A 22,065-nucleotide genomic window follows, 5' to 3' on the forward strand; every position below is an offset into this window, starting at 1 on the left:
ATTGTTTATAGACCTAGAAAGATATGTCATGAATTTCATATGGAGAAAAAAAAAAAAGACCCAGAATAGCAGAAGCAATTCTCAGTAATAAGAACCATGCAGGAAGCATCACAATTCCTCACCTCAAGTTATACTATAGATCAATAGTAGTTAAAACAGCATGGTATTGGCACAATTAAAGGCACACAGACTTATGGAACAGAATATAAGATACAGAAACAAACCCACACACTGATAGTCAATTGATCTTTGACAAAGAGGCCAAGCTCATACGCTGGAGAAAAGACAGACTTTTCAACAAATGGTGCTGAGAGAAGTGGCTATCCATTTGTAAAAAGATGGAACTAAATCCTTCTCACTGTGCACAGGAATCAACTCAAGGTGGATCAAAGACCTGGAAATTAGGTCAGAGACTGTGAAGCTATTAGAGGAAGGCATAGGTTCAACACTCCAACATATAGGCACAGGTAGTAACTTTCTCATCAAGACTTCAAAAGCACAGGAAATTAAAACATGAATTAACAAGTGGGATGACATCAAACTAAAAAGTTTCTGCTCATCAAAGGAAACCATCAAGAATCTAAAGAGAAAGCCTACAGAATGGGAGAAGATCTTTACCAGTTACCACTCTGATAGAGAGCTAATATCCAGAATATATGAAGAACTTAAAAGATTCTACACTAGAAAAAAATAACTCAATTAAGAAACGGGAAACTGAATTGAACACTTTACAGAAGAGATACAAATGGCCAATAGATGCATGAAAAAATGTTCAATATCATTAGCCATCAGGGAGGTGCAAATCAAAACTACACTGAGATTCCATCTAACCCCAATCAGAGTGGCAAGCATAAAGAACTCAAATAACAAATGTTGGTGATATACAGGATATACAGAGAACTTAAGAAACTCGGCACTACAAAACAAATAGCCCAATCAAATAATGGGCAATTAGCTAAATATACACTTCATGAAAGAAGAAATTTTTTTTTGCGGGTCTGACAATGAAACCCAGGGGCATTCGACCTCCGAGCTAAACCCCCTGTCCCTGGGTTTCATTCCCAGTACCACAAAAAAAAGGGATAAAACACTCAACATATTTTATGTTCCCTCAATTTCTCTATTGATTTCAGCTTACAAAATTCTGTAAGTTCTTTCCTTCATTCTTTTTCATTATCTTTTTCTAATTCGCCATTTTAAGGGGAAAATAGTATTCTGTGTGATAAGTAGGTCCTGAGAATTATTTTATTTCATTTCAGAAAGAAAAATGTTGTAAAGAACAATAAGGTATGCAATTGATATTCCTTTGGTACTCTCTTTCTCTCTCCATGCACCTGCTCTATACATATTCAGTTGAGATTAAACTTCTTTCGTTATGCTTGTCCTTTTAGTTGCCATTCTCTTCTGTGAAAGGCCTATTCAAATAGTTACTCACTATGCTTTTCATCTTTGTTACTAACATTTTTTATCAGTGTTTTTCATTGTAGGTCTTCTTGTCTCCTCCCCTTTGTTTATGCTGTTTTAAGCCATACAGAATTTTAATCTTTATTTTAAACGATGTAGAATTGTAATCTTTATTTTAAACTAGAAAACTTATGAACTATTTTCTTTATGGCCTCTGAAAATTGTGTCAGACTTTTGAAATATTTGCTTTGTGTCCCATTGAATATATTCTTAATATTATACTATTTTTACAATTCAATTCTACTTGTTTGTATTCAGATCTTTAATTTATATGTAATATGCACATGAGATTTTTTATATTTTTTAATTCTTTTTTTAAAATTTTTACTGGCTGACTAAAATTTTTAAATGGCTGACTAAAATTGCATTGTGTACATATCCCACAGTTTTGTAATCCATTAATCTGTTGATGGACATCTTGGCTGGTTCCATAGTTTGGCTATGGTGAATTGTGCAGCTATGAACATAGATACACGTGCATTAGTTTGGTAGTTTGGTTTCCTTTCTTTTGGATAGATATCCAGAAGTGGTATTGCTGGATCAAATGGTAGATTTGTTCCCATTCTTCTGAGGATTCTCCATACTGTTTTCCAAAATGGTTGCACTAATTTGCAATGTTTTAGAGTTCTCACTTCTCAACATCCTCATCAGCATCTGTTGTTGTTTGTGTTTTGAATGATTGCCATTCTATTTGGAGTAGGTGAAATCTAAGTGTAGTTTTGATTTGCATCTCTCTGATTGCCAATGATGTTGAACACATTTTTTCATCCATTTATTGGCCATTTGAATTTCTTCCTTCGTGAAGTGTCTAGTTTGCTTGCCCATTTTCTTATTGGATGTTTTGTTTTCATAGTGTTGAGTTTCTTGAGTTCTCTGTATATTTTAGATATTAGTCCTCTATCAGAGGTGTAGGTGGCAAAAATCTTCTGCCATTCTGTTGGCTTTCGATTGAGGTTCTTGACAGTTTCCTTTGCTGAACAGAAGCTCTTCAGTTTCCTGCAATCCCACATATTGATTTGCCTTTTAATTTGTTGTGCCTTTGAGGTCTTGTTGAGAATGTTTTTCTGTGTCTATGTGTTGCAGTGTTAGACCTATGCCCTCTTCAAGGAGCTTCAAGGTCTTTGGTTTGATTGCCAAGCCTTTGATCCATCTTGAATGGATTCTTGTGCAAGGTGAAAAAGTGGGATTAATTTCCAATTTTCTGCATATGGTTAACCAGTTTTGCCAACACCATTTGTTGAACAGACTTTTTTCCAGTGTATGTTTTTTGCCCCTTTGTCAAAAATCAATTGGCTGAAAGTGTGTGGACTTGTTTCTGGGTCTTCTATTCTGCTCCATTGATCTCTGTATCTGTTTTTGTGCCAGTTACATGTTGCTTTTATTACAATGGCTTTGTAGTATAGCTTAAAGTCAGGTACTGTAATTACTCCTGCATGGTTTTGTTGCTGAGAACTTCTTTGGCTATTTTGGGCTTTTTATTATTTCAAATAAATTTAAGGACTGATTTTTCTATGTCTGTAGGAATGATCTTGGTAGTTTAAATGGGCATTGCATTAAATCTGTAGATCACTTTTGGAAGGATGGCCATTTTAATGATATTTATTCTGCCAATCCATAAACATGAAAGACTTTCCATTTTCTAAGATCTTCTACGATTTATATTTTCAATGTTTTATAATTTTCTTTGTAGTGATCTTTTACCTCCTTGGTTAAGTTTATTTCTAAGTATTTTATTTTTTTGTAGGAGATCCTGAGTTGAAGTGTTTTCTGAATTACTTTTTCAGTGGATTTATGGTAGGTGTACAGGAAAGCTTCTGATTTTTAAGATTGATTTTATATCCAGACACTTTGCTGAATGTGTTGATCAGTTCTATATGCCTTTTTGTTGAGTTTGTTGGGTTTTCTAAATATAGTATCATGCCATCTGCAAATAGTGAAAGTTTAAGCTATGTCTGTAGGAATGATCTTGGTAGTTTAAATGGGCATTGCATTAAATCTGTAGATCACTTTTGGAAGGATGGCCATTTTAATGATATTTATTCTGCCAATCCATAAACATGAAAGACTTTCCATTTTCTAAGATCTTCTATGATTTATATTTTCAATGTTTTATAATTTTCTTTGTAGTGATCTTTTACCTCCTTGGTTAAGTTTATTTCTAAGTATTTTATTTTTTTGTAGGAGATCCTGAGTTGAAGTGTTTTCTGAATTACTTTTTCAGTGGATTTATGGTAGGTGTACAGGAAAGCTTCTGATTTTTAAGATTGATTTTATATCCAGACACTTTGCTGAATGTGTTGATCAGTTCTATAAGCCTTTTTGTTGAGTTTGTTGGGTTTTCTAAATATAGTATCATGCCATCTGCAAATAGTGAAAGTTTAAGCTCTTCTTTTCCTATTTGTACTCCTTTGATTTCCTTTTCTTGCCTTATTGCTCTGGCTAGAGTCTCTAGTACTATATTGAAGAGAAGTGGTGATAATGGACATACTTGTCTTGTTCCTGTTTTTAGGGGTAATTCTTGAAGTTTTTCCCCATTTAACATGATGTTGGCGGTGGGCTTATTGTTGATTGACTTTATGATGTTGAGATATATTCCTTCTATTCCAATTCTCTGTAGTGTTTTTTTTTATCATAAATGGATGTTGAATTTTATCAAATGCTTTTTCACCATCTATTGAAATGATTATGTGATTTTTGTCTTTGATTCTGTTTATATGGTGAATTACATGGATTGACTTTTGTATGTTGAATCAGCCTTGCATCCCTGGGATGAACCCTACCTGGTCATGGTGTATGATTTTCTTGATATATTTTTGAATGCGTGTTGCTAGTATTTTGTTTAATAGTTTTGCATCCAAGTTCATCAGAGATATAGGCCTGTAGTTTTCCTTCCTTGAACCGTCTTTATTCGGTTTGGGTATTAGTGTGAAGTTGGCTTCATAGAATGTATTTGGGAGAGTCCCGGTTTTTTCTATTTCGCAAAATAGTTTGAGGAGTATTGGGCTGAGTTCTTCTATAAAGGTTTTATACAATTCACTTGGGAAACCATCTGGTCCTGGGCTTTTTTTGATGGTAAGCTCTTTATTGCTGTTTCAATCTCTTTGATTGTTATTGGTTGGTTTACATGTTTTATATCTTGACTCAGTTTAGGAAGGTTGTATTTATCTAGGAAGTTGTCGATTTCTTCCAGATTTTCCATTTTGTTGGAGTATAGATTTTCAAAGTGGTTTCTGATAATCCTCTGGATTTCTACACTGTCAGTAGTAATGTCTCCTTTTGCATATCTTATCTTCATAATTTGGGCTGATTCTTTCTTTTTTTTTTTTTAGTTTGTAGATAAGATTTTAATCCCTTCACCAGAGCCAGTTTTTCTCAAACTATTTTTCAGATTTATATTTATTATGACTCTTTTTAATTGCTATATTCTGGATATACTTAGTAACTATGTGTACTTGCATGTGTTATTAGATTATAATTTATGAAGATCTCTTTATCTTCCATGCTTATACCACATTGTTTTAATTATTGTACCTTTATGGTGCTTTTTTTTTTTTTTTGGTGGTACTGGGGTTCCTGGAAGCCCTTCTACCTCTGGGCTACACTCCCAGACCTATTTTATTTTTTGAAACAGGGTCTCTTACGCCAGCGCAGCTGGCCTCGAACCTCCTCGATCCTCCTGTCTCTGCCTCCCAAGCGCGGGGATTACAAGCGTGCGCCACCACGCCCGGCTATGGTGCATTTTAATAGCAATTGGGAATGTTTCCCCTTACTCTTCTTTTTCAAATGTTGAGAGCATTTTTTTAAATTTGCGTTTCTCAATGAATCATAGAATCAACATACATGATATTTACCTACCCTCAAATTCTGACCCTTTTGGGAATTTATTAAAATTTCATTGAATTTATACATTAGATTGATTTTGCAGTAAATTTGTACCTTTATGATTTTGAATTTGTCCACTGATACACTATTTGTTTGGATGCCTGTATTCATGTTTTTCATATCCTTTATTTTATGTTCTTAGGTAAAATTTATTTTTTATGTTGTATGTGGTACTGAGGATTAAAACCAGGGACATTCTACCTCCATGCTATAACTCAAGCCTTATTTTTTTTTAAACAGAGGCTCACTAAGTTGTGCAGGGTGTTGTAATATTGCTGAGACAGGCTGTGAACCTGTAATTCTCTTGTCTCAGACTCATAAGTACTGGGATTACAGGTGTTTTTAAAAAATAAATGTATATATATATATATATATATATATATATATACACACACACACACACACACACACACACACACACACACGTATATATTCCAACACATGCTTTGAAGCTTATTTTTAGATATTTTACAAATTTTGCTGCCTGTGGGCAGATGATAATTTTTACTATCATTTATAGTATTGTATTGGTGAAATATGATAAATTTTTGTCTTCATTATTGTGAGCCTCTTCCTGTGCAGTTTTCAGTCAATCATTTAGCACTTAGAACTATCATACTAGTTGTAAACCATTAGATTTTAGACTTTCATCCATTGTCATGTAGCAGAAATATTCCCTGGGAAATTGTTAGATGTGTAAATTCTCTGGACCCACCTCACACTAACTGAATGGGAAACCCTGCATAGCAATCTGTGTTGAACACATTTCAGTAAATTTTAATATATATTTAAGCTTGAGAACTACTGGCATAAATAATTTATATTCTTTGTTACCTATATTTTTCATTTCTCACATCTTTTTCTGGCAAAAATATGTATATACAGGTTTCAGTGGATAATGTAGAATCGATAGACTGAATAGGCTGAGAAAAATTGCTAAATTCCAAGACTAAGAATGGGAGGAGAATCATGGGATATGCATTCTTCTTTATTTTCTTAATTTCATATAAGCATTTCAGTAATTCACAAATCTAATATTTGTCAAGAATCTATCATTTACTTAGATGATATTTCAAATAGAGATTCAAGCTTATGACTTAATATTTAATTAAAACCCACTATATTATTCTTTACTACGCTAGGAATGATTAACTTTAAAAGTAATGAGATTTAAGATAACCCTAACCAATTTCATTGCATAAAAGGTAATTACTGCTTATGAACTAAATCAATGTTATATAAAAGAAATATTAGGAGTTTCTATAATGATCACTCTTCAAATAAAATTTAGATAAATACCATCGTAAGAAAATAAAGTTGACAAGAGGGACTCTAGATGATGAGGAGAAACCTCAGAAGAGCCAGAAAGGAGATATAAAGGTAGGGGTGTAGGAATACTTAGGTTATTTAATAGAAATACTACTATAGACTATGTATATGCATGTGAATATAAATTGTTAATCTGGGTACTCTGTATTAGGAGGGAGGGAAATAGGGAGGGGGGTCATCAAGGGAGTATGCATGTATGGCATTGTCAACATTATTTACATTATGTTGTAAGACTATAATGCACCAATAAAAGCACACCGAATGCTATGTGCATTTTTTTCTATTACTCTGAAACTCACTATGATGTGTAATTACAATGAAACAGTAAAAGTATATTAAAATTTTACTTGCAGTTTATTATATCATTTCAGTTTTATGTATTTATCTTTAAATCTTTTATTCATTAGTTTATTTTAGAATAAGATCACATAGCATATAGCCTATTCATTTTAAAAATTATTTGTTCATTGTAGTCATACATCTTATTGGGGTACAAGATGGTAGAGACATTCCTGCATACATCACTCATTTAGCCTATTCTTTTTCTAAAAACATCTCTCTTTAAAACAAACAAACTTGGGAGGCTGAAACAGGAGAATTGCAGATTTGAAACCAGCCTCAGTTACTTAGTGAGGCCCTCTGTAACTTAGTGAAACCCTGTGTTAAAATAAGGAATAAAAAAAAATAGGGCTGGAGGAAACTTGGAGGTAAAATGCCCTGGGGTTCAATCACTAGTACTGCAATCAACATCAATACAACCTTTCCCCAAATTGCTCCTCACTTATTTAGTTCATTTAATTTATTTTTAATTTATTTAATAATTTTATTTATCCATTTGAGGGGCTACCCTTACCATAATTCTCTATATTTGTATTTATTTCAAGGTCTTGAAATAATGTATGTTTTATTTTTCAGCTATCTCACAGTGGTTCCTCCCTATTGGTACTGAAACTAATCTAAAAAATAACTACTCATGTTATAATTGTCAAATAATGTGTTTTTATCTTACTTGTTCTCAGAAAAACTTAAAGGTATTGAATAATTTTGAATCCCTCTTCTTCAGCTTTTGTCTCTCAATTCTCTTAGTTTTCCTGTTCCCTTATAGTCTTTATTTTTCCTGGCTAGCTTACCTTCCCCTCTTTCATTGGCATTCTGCTTTCTCAGGACATATAGGCTCTTGAGTAATATTTCCCATCTCGTCATTTATTTATCCAATTAACTGTCTAGGTGTCTCCTTTGTTAGATAAATATGTCTATATCAGGCTTAATTTTCTATAATTTCCTTCTTTTCTACACCCTATATCACTTGATATCGATACTCCCATTATGTAAAATAGGTTTTATGATCTATCTTTGATGTCCTTCTATCCCTGGAAGGTTTGTCAGTAATCTTTCAGTCAATGAATTCTAATTCTCCCTTGCTATCCTTATGGCCTATAACTGGGCTCGTATCTCATGCCTTGACTATGAAAATAGTTTCTTAACTGGTCTTCAAACTTCTAGTTGTCTCTTTCAGTTCCACCTCCATACTGAAGCTGGTATTAATTTTCAAAAATATGTATTTGATTAATATGTATTTAGCAGTACCAGTTTATATATTTACATGTTCACATGTATGTTTAATTTCTGGTTTTTAAATTTGGTTTTGGTTAAATTCCACTTATTTGTTTACATGTGTTTACTTCCTTTCTCTTCTTAACCCCATTAAAATGAGAGCAAGGGAAATGAAAAAAAATGTTACCATAAAAGAACAGAAGTGAAAACATTGACTGATATAAAGTTAAAACTATTTTCTCTTCAATGGAAATTACAATTTCAGTATCTTCTTTATGAACTTATGAAAGAAACCTATTTTCCATAGAACTAATATCTCAATGCTTGTAGGCACTTGTTCTGTGGAAAGGAAGACTATGACATGAGATTAAAAGCATAGTTTATTTGTTGAAAAATTTATAGTAAGTGTCTGGAGTCTCATGTCCTGTTGCTCTACAACCTACACTTCATGAGGCAAGAAGGATTAGTATCTAGAGAATTTTAGTAGGATCATCCTTGACTTGGCGGTTTAGGTATAGAAGTATTGGTTGAAACAAGGGAATTGTATCAGACAATAGTATGGAGCTAGCTTGGTTGTAATCATCATTTTTTTTCATGAGAAGTTATCTAGACATGCATCCCAAATCCTATGGGATAAAGTCATTAAGACAGTCAGATATCTAGCTACTGATGCCAGAACTTTTTTTAAACTGAACTGAAACTGGACATGTTAATGGTTTTTTAGGAACACCTGGCACATTCCAGTTGGTTATCGCTCACATTTTTTCTAGTTTAGCATATGCACCCCCTTTTCCTTTTCTGAAATGTGAGAATCCACTTGCTTTGCTGCTGCCTAAGATGTGATTCTAACTGTGAGTCCCTAATAAATTGCACCTGTGCAATCCTGGATCTGTGTGCCAATTACTTTGGTTTTATGTCACCTTATGCCTCTAGTGTTTCATTCATATATACCGGGACATTTTTTTTCTAAAATACCCATCTGGTGCTGTTATAACAGAATACTTGAGACTGGGTAATTTATAAGGAAGAAATTTATTTCTACATTTCTTTAGCCTGGAAGTCCAAGATCAAGGTGTCATCATCTGGCAAGGGTCTTCTTTCTGTATTATCCCTTGGCAGAGTGGAAAGGCAAAGAGAGAGCAAGAAAGAGTGCATGTGTGTAAAAGAGGGAAAAATTCATCTTTTATAAGGAACCCTCTCCTGTAATAATGACATTAATACCTCCATGAGGGTGGTACCTTCAGTATCCAAACACCTCCCACTATGTGACACCTCTTAACACTGTCACATTGGGAAGCAAGTTTCCAACACAAAGTTTTAGGGGGGCATAATAGAGATTAAGAGAAAGTTTGCATGCTTACTTTTGTGATACATATATGTTCCATGCTATAGGATTATAGTCACAATGTATGATTGTGCAAATAAACACAATTTCTATATGTTCATTGGATATATTTCCTTTTTAGAGGTTTGAAGACCCAAGAAACAAAGTATTCTTTCTTCTTTCAGTTCTTAAAGTAAGGGACTGGAGAAATCTGAGGATAATGACAAAACCCCTTGCCTTGCTTAAGTATTTGAAGTATTCATAGCTTTATAACAGTTTTGATGAACAAACTAAATTGCATGTAAAACAATTTTTATCCTCTCAATAAATAAGTTGATTTTATTAATGATGAATATTTAAACAAAATGTACATTTTCCTTCCCAATATACTTGAAATATATAGAATGAGTACATAAATTATGCTCTACGTTCCCAATGTAATTCACTGGCATTACTAAAATATATATATTAAATAAAGTTTAATTTGCCAAAACTTGACTGCTTTTTTCTTACCAAAACAGCCATCACCAAAAAATTCTATATAGGTCAATAAAATCAACACTTCTACCAATTATTTAATATCTTTAAGATTATTAAAATATTTTAACTTTCTAGCCTATATTTTGTGTAACCATTTCTAAAATTGTGAGATATTTGGGCCCACAAGAACCCTGATAACATGAGAATTAGTGTTATGTCTGTCTCTACTTTAGAAGTGTTTGCCTTGGCTCTTTGCTTTTTCGTTCTTTCTTTCTTTCTTTCTTTCTTTTTTATTAATTTATTTTTATTGGTGCACTGTATTCATACATCATAATGGGATAAAAAAAAACTTTTGTAGACATACATGCACACATCACCCAATTACCCCTACCCGATCCCCACCCCATTACCTCCCCATCCCTACTTCCCATGCTTGTCTTAGTGGTTGACATCTAGTAATATAGCAATGTATCCACAATTAACAATGATAATCTCACAGAACAGTTTCATTTGTCTGATACCAAGCTTTTGATGACTTAAAGATAACATTTCAGTATTTCTTTTTGCTTTCTTTTTTTACCAGAGAATTTTTTTCTTTTTTTTTAGGTGAAACTATCATACATTTATTTACTTATTTTTCAGAAACAAATTATCCTAATGTGGAATATGGACTCTAGATACCGAAAACGATCTCGAAAAAGAACAAAGCTAGATGTATATTTTCTGATTTCCAACTATATAAAGCTACAATTATTGAAACAGTGTTTGGTGGAGGAAATAATAATCTTTGAACTAAATATTGTTGAAAAATAATAATTACATGAAAAAGAGTAAAATTGGACCCTTACCTAATCCCATATACAAATATTAACTCAAAATAGATAAAAGACCTAAATATAAATCTTAAGACTATAAACTTTTAGAAGAAAATCTGGGTCATTAAACCTCACAACATTGAAATTGGCAGTGATTTCTTGGATATGATTTCAATGGCACAGGCAACAGAAGGGTAAACAAACTCCCTAAATATTAAAAAAGTTGTATATCCAAAGACAATGTAAACAGAGTTAAAAGTTACTGATAGAGTGGGATAAAATATTTCCAAATGCTATATCTGAAGGTATATTAATATTCCAACTAGAAATCCTAAAAATTAGCAACAATAAAAGCAAACAATACAATGTAGAAATAGGTAAAAGACTAACATAAATAATGAATCTCCACAGATAACCAATCTTAGTTGTCTGTTGGAAAATCTTGTTTCTCTGGTTCTGGTGTGTGTTACCTAATTCTCCTTTGTAGTTAATCTCTTTGAGTATTTTCTCTAGCGCTGGTTTTGGAAGACATAAATTCCTTGAGTTTCTGTTTGTCATGAAAGCTTCTTATTTCCCCATCTAATTTGATAGAAAGTTTTGCTGGGTAGGAAATTTTTGGCTGGAAGTTGTTTTCTTTCAGAGTTTGGAATATGTTACTCCAAGCACTTCTGGCTCTCATGACTTTGTTTGGGAAGTCTGGAGTGATTCTAATTGGTTTTCCTCTGAATGTCACTTGGTCCTTTGTTTTTGTTGCCTTTAAGATTCTCTGCTTGGCTTCTACATTGGTCATTTTGACAATAATGTGGCGTGGGGATCCTCTTTTTCGATCCTGTCTAAAGGGGGTTCTATAATTTTCCTGGACCTGTGTATGGACCTCTTGCTCTATGTTTGGAAAATTTTCTGCTATTACTTCCTTGAAGAGATTGTTGATCCCTTTGCTTTCACCAAATTCTTTTCCCTCCTCTATTCCAATTATTCTTAGCTTAGCTCTCTTAAAATGGGCCCATATTTCTTCAATATCAGATTCCTGATGTCGGATATTTTTTTCTAATTTAGAAACTATACGTTCATTTTGGATTGCTCATCTTCTAAGAGCGAGATTCTATTCTCCATGTGGTCTAATTGGTTGTTTGTACTTTGAATTGAGACCTTTACTTCATTAATTGCATCCTTTATCTCTTTTTGGTTCTCTCTGAATTCTTTTTGAAACACCTCTATTATTTCTACAGTTATTTTCCTGATTTGATCTTCTAGAAATCTCAGATTTTCTGTTTTATCAGGTTCTGATGTTGTGAGGTTGTGGGCATTCATTGCTCCATTGTTATTCCTCTTTCCCATGATTTCAGAAGTTTGTGCCTTCTCTGGGTTCTTCCCTTGGGTCACTAAGACTTCACTTAAGGTGCTCTGGATCTCGAGTCTGTGGTATCTCAGTTCCCACTACTCCTTTACTAGGTTGTATGGCAGAGTCTCAGACCCAGGGCGTCAATCGAGGCTGCTTTAGACCATGGGGGGTGCCAGGTTGGGCATTCTTCTATGGTGTGATATCTCTGCTACTGCCACTCCCCCACTGGGTCAAGTCCCTGGGAGTGCAGTACTGGGATTTCTTCTCTAGGGGCTTCAATTTGACTCACTGTTGTTGAGTGCACTGATGGGGCTGTAGTGGACTAGGTGAATTCGCTGCTGCTGCCGCTGTTGGCGATATGGCGCTGCTGCCATGTCCTCGGCCGTGAGGCTGGCGTATTTCTTTCTGGATTTGCGCTCCACTCTGATTCCCTGCAGGGTGTGCTGAGCCCAGCCATTGGGAGCTTTAGATGCTCCCTGCGCCAAATCCCGTCTGGCTGTTCCACAGCGGCTCACCTCTGCTTGCTGTCCACCGCTCCTCTCTGGAGCCTGGTGGGCTGTTGAGTGCGTTCGTCTGGATCAGTTCGGTGAATTTGCCGCTGCCGCCAGCAGTAAAGCATTGCTTCCGCGTCCTCGGCCAGGAGGCTGGCGTATCTCCTCTGTGTCTCTGAGCTCCATTCTGAGTCCCCCTCTTCTCTGGGGCCTGGTGCTGCAAGGCAAGATGGCGTCCGCCATTCCGCGCTGCGGCTCCAGCTGCAGCACTGCGATCTGGTTTCTTTCTGTGTCTCGTTTTTCCAGCCCTCTTTTTCTCTGTCCCTCATAATTACATTTTTTGTTTCTCTGCTGATGGTGTTTTCAGACTATGAAAGGCGCTGATTTTGTAGTAATAGAGATTGGTTGTTAGCGGAGCTCATAAGCCCTGCTTTTGTCTGTCGCCATCTTCCTGGAAGTCCAGCTCTTTGCTTCTAACTTTTCTTGTCTAAGCCAACTTCCTACAGACTACTGAAGTTTTCTGATTCTTAGTTTAATCTAATTTCCTGTTCAGTTGGTTGAATTTGTAGGGATACTTGCTAATTAATGACTTTACATGAAATTTAGTCAATACTATTTCATGATTTACGATTGGGTTTTATATGAATTTCGACTGTTTTAAATTCAAAAAAGATTTACTGGATTAGTTATTGTAAGATGTAATATAGATATTAGATATATAGGCATGCATATTAATCATGAAATATACAAAAAGTTTTACAAAAGCAGCAGAATTTGGAAGTTCTAATATTAATTTTTCTAGTAAATATTGGCTTCTTTTCCTCCTGAACAGGTCATTATCCAGCTTTTAGAGGTGATGGATCATCTGCATAGAGGGGAATTGGTTGCTGCAGTACTCCATAACCGGTATATTTATGGAAATAAAGTTACCTTATAAATTATATAATGTCTTTCTACCTGTTTATATACTTAACTCTCCATAAGTATTTGTTGAATACTTAGACTAAAACAAGAATTATTTACTGTGTAAGACAATGAAAAAAGAAATGAAATAAAGAGGATATTCGCAGGATGTAGTGGTGCATGCTTGTAATCCCAGTGCTTGGGAGGCTGTGACAGGAGGATCACAGATTCACAGCCAAACTCAGGTACTTAGTGTGTCACTCTGCAACTTAGTGAGACCCTGTTTCAAATAAAGAATAAAAAAAATAGGACTTGGGGTGTAGCTTGATGGTAGAATGCCCCTCGATTCAGCCTCCAGTACTAAACAAAAAAGACAATGTTAATGACAGTGAATCCTGAGCTAATAAATAGAAGCCTGGCGTGGTGGCGCACGCTTGTAATCCCAGAATTTGGGAGGCTGAGACCGGAGGATTGTGGTTCATGGACAGCCTCAGTTACTTAGTGAGTCCCTCCGCAACTTAGTGAGATCCTGTTTCAAACTAAAGAATAAAAAATAGGTCAGGGGGTAGAATGCCCCTGGGTTCCATCCCCAGACCTGCAAAAAAAGAAAATAGAAAATATAATTAGAAAACATAATTGATATCAGTTGTGAACACTACCAGGTGTGGTGGCACACACTTGTAATCCCTGTGCTTGGGAGATGGAGACAGGAGTATCACGCAGGTTCGAAGCCAGCCTCACTGGCTTAAGAGACCCTGTTAACAAATAAAAATGATAAAATAGGTCTGGAAGTATAGCCCAGAGGTGGAAGGGTTTCCAGGAACCCCAGTACCACCAAAAAAAAAATTGTGAACACCTGTAATACAGTCAGTGGAGATGTTGATTTGACTTTTTAGTTTTTAAAGCATATTTGTGAACAAATACAGGTATCTGTAATTTATAAAGTTCCTCAATAACATATTTTTTAAAAGAAAGTTGCACTGTGATTGTGCATTTTGTATACTAAAAATCTAGTTAAAATTGTCTCTAGAAATAATTATGAGACATTTAGAGATACTTATAATTTAGGATTTTAAATTAAGTTTAAAAAACATTCAGATGTGAAAATATCTTTTATTCCAAATAGCTTGAGTGAAATGAAGAGTTTAGGTAAAGATTGGAATAATAGATATGAGATATTTGCATTCTGGCTTTGATGCTCAATAGCAATGTAGTCTTTGGAAAGTTTCATAATTGTTTGTATCTCAATTTCCTCATCTGTGTAATGTGGCCAATATTTTAATATTTTTGTGAAGACTGAACAAGCGTAATATGTGGTGTGTGTGTGTGTGTGTGTGTGTGTGTGTGTGTGTGTGTGTAAAGAGGGAGAGATTGACAAATAGTGTGATATATGAACTGGCATCATTGAAATGTGAATGTGTGATTTAAAATGTAGCTCATTCATGTGCCATATGATGATACTGCCATCCACAACAGACTGCATATATGAAAGTAGTCCTATAAAATTATAATTGTGCTGAAAATTTCTTTTGCCTAATTATGCAGGCAATATTGTAAGAAAATCTATTGCTTAGATGTTTATGGTGACACTGGTGGAAATGATCCTATTCTGCCTGTTGTATAAAAAGTATAGCACACCCAGTTATGTACAGTATATAATACTTGATAATGATAATAAATGACCAAGTTACTGGTTTATGTATTTAATGTACTACACTTATTACTTGGCAGTGTGCTCCTACTTATATTTAAAAAGCTCAGCAGACTCATAAATAATGTGTTTACCTTGTATATTGGTTGCATCAAGAGGCTATATTCATTGATGGACCTATACTAGCTCAGTTCATGCACATATATTGCATGTTGTGCATACAATGACAAAATTGCCTAATGCTGTATTTCATAGACTATAACCCCACCATTAATTGATACATGACTGTGTTTCTGTTTCTGAACTATGAGGTTCTTTATAATACAGGTATATTGTTAAAGAAAAAAGATAGGAAAAGTTGAGGTAGGAAGGTAACATACATAAAGTCACTTTTATTTGGCTGATATTATAGAATGCCTTTTACATAATAATCTCATTAAAGATATATATGAAGGGCACCTGTTGTTTCAGTGGTACTGTCATCTGGGCAAGGATAAGATACTGTCCCTTACAAAAGCTATAAGATTTATTTTCTTAAAGATACAGAAAACAGGAAAAGTATAATAGGGATAATGTGCGGTCAAGTTAGGTGAAAAGAAAGGAGTAGATGAGTGGATGTTGAATTCATTGTTCTACTTATTAGTAGTACCATATTTTTGTTGTTGAACAGTATTTCACTGTTTAAATATACCATTATTTACACTATTTTCTTATTATTTTTTCTTTTTAAAAATATTTATTGGTGCAATATATTCATACATCATATTGAGGTAAAAAACTTTTGTGTACATACATGTACATGTCACTGATTTAACCCCTACTCAATTCCCACCCCATTCTCTCCCTATCCCTCCCTCCCTTGCTTGGCTTAGTGGTTGACTTCAATATGTTTGACTACATTGTGTGTTTTAGAGATTTTCCTTCTTATTATTAAATTATTTAAATTGTATTCTTTATTTGGTTATTTTGAATAAGATGATTATTAACACGTATTTTGATATTTGGGTATTTACGTATGTGTACTATGTTAAACAACTGGTGATTTTTCTCCCATATTCTTATTTGTGTCTATTGATGGGCAATAGTTTATTTTCCTTTGAAGTTTAATTTTATCATTTTCTTTTATGCTTAGTGGTTTGGCACACTGCCCAAGAAATCTTTGCCCTCCCAAATTTCATGTTTTCATTAGAAATATTTACAATTTTAGCCTTCATATTATAAATGCATTCTTGATCATAAACTAAAGATATAAGCTTATGGCTTATATTTTACATAGACTCTGACTAAATAATGGGACCACTTTATTAAAGGAAACTCTCTTTGTACTTTTAATTCTAATACCTGTGTAGATGGCAAGATAACTGAATAGTAGGGAACTAGACTTATGATTCCTAGTTTATAATACAATGAATTTGATTTTGTTTTTTATGGCTTTCCTTTTTGTAAATAAGATAGATCTGAAAGAAGGAAATAATTCTTACTATAAATAAACTGGTCCAGAGCACTGAACAAAATGGGAAGTTCTCCCATGGGTTTTATGATACTATATAATTCAGATAGAAAAACCTAAAACAAGTTTACATAAAAACACAAATTACAGACCAATTTTAAATTACAGATAAAACTAAAACCTGAGATTATGTGAAAAAAATTAACACTTTGAGAAAATTTTAACTCAGCATGGGAATAGTACAATATCATGAAGTTTACTCATGAGATGCATATTGTTAATATGTCTTATAAGAAAAACATTAAAATAAATGCTGAAGATGTTTGAAAAATTAAAAGTTCATTTTGTTTTGGTTTTTTTTGGGGGGGGGATACTGGGGATTGAACTCAGGGGCATTTTATCTCTGACCTACACTCCCAGCCTATTATCTATTTATTTGAAATAGGGTTTTGCTAAGTTGCTGAGAGTCTTGTTATATACTGCTTAGTCTGGTCTTAAACCTGTTGTCTTCCTGTCTCATCCTCCCAAGTACTAAGATTATAGATGTGCACCACCACAACCCATCTTAAATTGACATTTTTAAGAATAAAGAAAACATTTGAAAAAAATGTAATGGTAGTGATCCAGTCTGTATTCTCCACAGCTATAATTTAAAAGATTGATCTTGTAACTTAGAGGAAAGAAAATTTATTTTCATGGAATTTCAAATTTAGTACATGGGAACATGGATTTCAAGGCATGACAGTGGGAGGCAGAGAGAGAGGAAGAGCACATGGGCTGTGCTCCTCACATCATGAAGGCCAGTTGTCAGAGAGAGATCAGAAGGAGAGGGAACCATATATAATCTCTAAAACTATATTCCCAGTGACTAACCTCCAAGCCACATCTTATTGGTCTAGGCCACCAACCAGATAAATCCATGGATTTATTCACTGCTGGGATTACAATCCTCATGACTCAATTAAATCAACCCCAAACACTGATTTATGAGTTCTTTAAAAGGGGGGCATTCTGTATATAACAGTAACAGGTAGAAATTTGTTATCTTAACTAGAAAAATAGTTACCTTTATGAAATCAACAATATAGCATCATCCATATAGACTGTAAGAGTTGTTTCTTCAGTTGCGATAAACAAAGATGCACAGAATCTTACCATTATTTAATCTGCAGTTTCTAGCCAATATCAATAAAGAAAAAATTTATAAAGTTTTAGAAGTTAAATGATACTTTGAAAACTGAATATCCACATGCAAAAAATAAAACTAGACCCTTCTCTTTGGGCCACACACTCAAATAAACCAAAAATGGATTAAAGACCTAAGTACAAGACCTGGAAGAATAAAACAACTAGAAGAAAATGTAGAGGAAATCAATAACCATTGCTATTAATCATAGTACTCAAAATTCTATCTAGAGAAATAAGACAAAAATTAAAGGGCTAAAAATAGTAAAAGAAGAATTGAAGTCTCTATTTATTGATGACATGACTATGTAAGTAGAAGAACCAATAAATTCAGCTAAAAGACTGCTAAAGCTGATAAGCAAATTTAGCAGAGTTCTTGACCACAAAATTAACTTATAAAAAATTAATAACTTTTTTATATACCAATCATCAATACACTGAAAAAGAAATACAGAATAAATTCCATTCAGGAGTGCTTCAAAAATAATAAAATGTTCAGGTATAACTATAACTAAGGAAGTAAATGACCTCTACAAAGAAAACTACAGAACACTGTAGAAAGAAATAAAAGAAGACCCTAGAAGATAGAAAGTCCTCCTATATTCCTGGAGAGGCAGAATAAACATCATCAATATGGCTGTATTACCAAAAGAAATAAACAGATTCAATGCAATCCATATTAAAAACAGCAGTATTATAATTGTTATTTACAATAATTTAAAAAAAACTTCTAAAATTCATATGGAAAACAAGACCCAGAACAGCCAAAGAAATTCTTATAAACAAAAACCAACTTAGCAACAAAAAAGTCAACGATGGAAGGTGATGGATATGTTAATTCATTTGACTCTAGTAATCATTTCACTGTTTTTATGCACCAAAATATCATGCTATATTTTTTCATTGTATACAGTAAAAACAGAAATAAAAAACATGGTAAGCTCAATACCTATGCAAGCTAAGCCTTGAAAATAAATCCTTAGTTGAGAGTTAATAAGAGTCTTACTGGGTGTGGTGGGGCATGCTTGTAAGCCCAGTATTTGAAAGGCTGAGACTGGAGAATCAAAGGTTTAAGGACAGCCTCAGCAACTTAGAGAGACCTTGTTTCAAAAATAAAAAAGTAAAGAGGGCCGGGGTGGAGATTGGAGGCTAAATACTCCTGGGGTAAATTGCCAGTACAACAAAAGAGATTTAGAAGTAATTGAATTTAAATAAAAGTTGAAAAAACAGTAACTTTTATCTGTATCAGAAAGAGTCATTTAGAAGATATAATGAAAAACAATTTAAAATAGCAACAAAATATATTTCATAACAATCAAAGCAAAAATGTGTAGGACCTATGTGAAGAAACTTTTAAAATTCTATTCAGAAATGAAACAAAACATTTTCAATTATATATTTTCAAGTATATATAAATATATTTATAATATTCATTATTGGTACACTGTAATCGTACATCTTAAGAGGTACAAGATAGTAAGGGCACATATGCATACATAACTCATTTAGTCTTTCCCTAATTCCCTCCTCATTCCCTCCTCCCTTCCTTCTTGTGTTTGGCTTACCGATTGACATACATCATGTACATTATGGAATTTCCCACTTCCCCCTCTCATCCTCCTAATTAGGTTGCCTTATTTGCTCAATTATGGTTTCTCCTTATCTATGTAGAGTTTCTTCTATGACCTATTTTCCCCCTAGCTTCCATATATTAGGAAGATCATACAATTTTTCAATTTTTGTTACTGACTAATCTTACTTGGCATAATGTTCTCCAGTTCCATCCATTTACCTGTAAATGACAAAAATGTGTTCTTCTTGATGGGCAAGTAAAATTCCATTGTGTATTTATTGAATAGTTTTGTAATCCATTCATCTGTTGATGGACATCTTGAATGGTTCCATATTTTGGCAATTGTGAATTGACAAAAGACATTTAGCATGGGAAGAAACATACCATGTTACTTGGATAAAATGTTCAATATTGGAAAGAAGTCAATTATTTTCAGATTTTTATATAGATTTAGCACAAATTGAGTTGTATCCCCATTATATAACACAATATCTGGCAATGTCGGGCGTGATGGCACATGCTTGTAATCCCAGCATTTGGGAGACTGAGACCTGGAGGATCGCGGTTCGCGGACAGCCTCAGCTACTTAGTGATGCCCTCTGTAACGCAGTGAGACCCGGTTTCAAAATGAAGACTAAAAAATAGGTTCTGGGAAGATGGCGACCGAGAAAAGCAGGGCTTAAGAGCCCCGCTAAAAACCAATCACCATTACCACAAAATCAGCGCCTTTCATAGCCAGAAAACAACATCACCAGAGAAACAAAAAAATCACCAGGCTCCAGAGAGAAAGCGGACTGAGAACAGAGCTCAGAACCACAGAGGAGATACACTGGCCTCACGCCCAAGGATGCGGCAGCAACGCCATACTGCCGGCGGCAGCGGTGAATTCACCGGACGGATACAGCAAGCTGAGGTGAGCCGCTGCGAAACAGCCAGGCGGGATCTTTCAGCGAAGGGAGCATCTAAAGCTCCCAGTGGCTGAGCTCAACACACGCTGCAGGGACTCAGAGTGGAACTCAAAACCAGAGAAGAAAAAATACGCCAGCCTCACGGCCGAGGGCGCAGCAGCGGAGCCATATTGCCACCGGCGGCAGCAGCAGTGAATTCACCGAGTCCAGTACAGCTACATCTGCGTACTCAAGAACAGTGAGTAAAATTCGGGCCACAGAGGAGAAATCCCAGTACTGTACTCCCTGAGACTTGACCCAGTGGGGGAGTGGCAGTGGCAGAGATATCACACCATAGGACAATGTGCAAAGTGGCACACCCCATAGTTTAAAGCAGCCTCTATCGACTCCCTGGGTCGGAGACTCTGTGATACAACCCAGTAAAGGAGTAGTGGGGTCTGAGATACTACAGACTCGAGATCCAGAGCACCTTAATTGAAGTCTTAGTGACCCAAGGGAAGAACCCAGAGAAGGCACAAACTTCCGAAATCATGGGAAAGAGGAATAACACTGGAGCAATGAAAGCCCACAAACCCACAACATCAGAACCCGATAAAACAGAAAATCAGAGATTTCTAGAAGATCAAATCAGGAAAATAACTGTAGAAATAATAGAGGTGCTTCGAAAAGAATTCAGAGAGAGCCAAAAGGAGATAAAGGATGCAATTAATGAAGTAAAGGCCTCAATTCAAATCATGAACAACCGATTAGACCACATGGAGAACAGAATCTCGCTCTTAGAAGATAATCATTCCAAAAATGAACGCATAGTTTCTAATCTAGAAAAAAAAATCCGACAGCAGGAATCTGACATTGAAGAAATATGGGCCCATTTTAAGAGAGCTAACCTAAGAATAATTGGAATAGAGGAGGGAAAAGAAAGTGAAACCAAAGGGATCAGCAATCTCTTCAAGGAAGTAATAGCAGAAAATTTTCCAAACATAGAACAAGAGGTCGATACACAGGTCCAGGAAACTTATAGAACTCCCTTTAGACAGGATCGGAGAAGAGGATTCCCACGCCACATAATTGTCTAAATGACCAATGTGGAAGCCAAGCAGAGAATCTTAAAGGCAACAAAAACAAAGGACCAAGTGACATTCAGAGGCAAAGCAATTAGAATCACTCCAGACTTCCCAAACAAAGTCATGAGAGACAGAAGGGCTTGGAGTAACATATTCCAAACTCTGAAAGAAAACAACTTCCAGCCAAAAATTTCCTACCCAGCAAAACTTTCTATCAAATTAGATGGAGAAATAAGAAGCTTCCATGACAAAAAGAAACTCAAGGAATTTATGTCTTCAAAACCAGCGCTAGAGAAAATACTCAAAGAGATTAACTACAAAGAAGAAATAGGTAACACACACCAGAACCAGAGAAACAAGATTTTCCATCTAACAGACAACTAAGATTGGTTATCTGTGGAGATTTATTATTTATGTTAGTCTTTTACCTATCTCTAAATTGTATTGTTTGCCTTTATTGTTGTTAATTTTTAGGATGTCTAGTTGGAATATTAATATACCTTCAGATATAGCATTTGGAAATATTTTATCCCATTCTATTAGTAACTTTTAACTCTGTTTACATTGTCTTTGGATATACAATATTTATTTTTTAGGGACTTTGTATACTCTTCTGTTGCCTGTGCCATTGAAATCATATCCAAGAAATC

General features: G+C 34.7%; 1 protein-coding gene across 4 annotated transcripts in view; it reads left to right on the forward strand.

Moving 5' to 3' along the window:
* The window catches only part of KLHL13 (kelch like family member 13), a gene marked incomplete at both ends in the record, with an annotated part of 394,445 nt that overhangs the window by 232,633 nt on the left and 139,747 nt on the right, over nucleotides 1–22,065 (forward strand). The window contains one exon of one of the 4 annotated variants that reach the window (XM_080718602.1): nucleotides 13,520–13,587. The exons of 2 other annotated variants lie outside the window; for them this stretch is intronic. In XM_080718602.1, coding sequence (XP_080574728.1) covers nucleotides 13,538–13,587 — 50 coding nt within the window. Of the gene's footprint in view, nucleotides 1–13,519; nucleotides 13,588–22,065 lie in introns of those variants that run through there. One more of the 4 variants, XM_080718601.1, reaches the window with a different exon arrangement.

Source organism: Muscardinus avellanarius (genome assembly GCF_963383645.1).
Source record: "Muscardinus avellanarius genome assembly, chromosome: X".
NCBI classification, from domain to species: Eukaryota; Metazoa; Chordata; class Mammalia; order Rodentia; family Gliridae; genus Muscardinus; species Muscardinus avellanarius.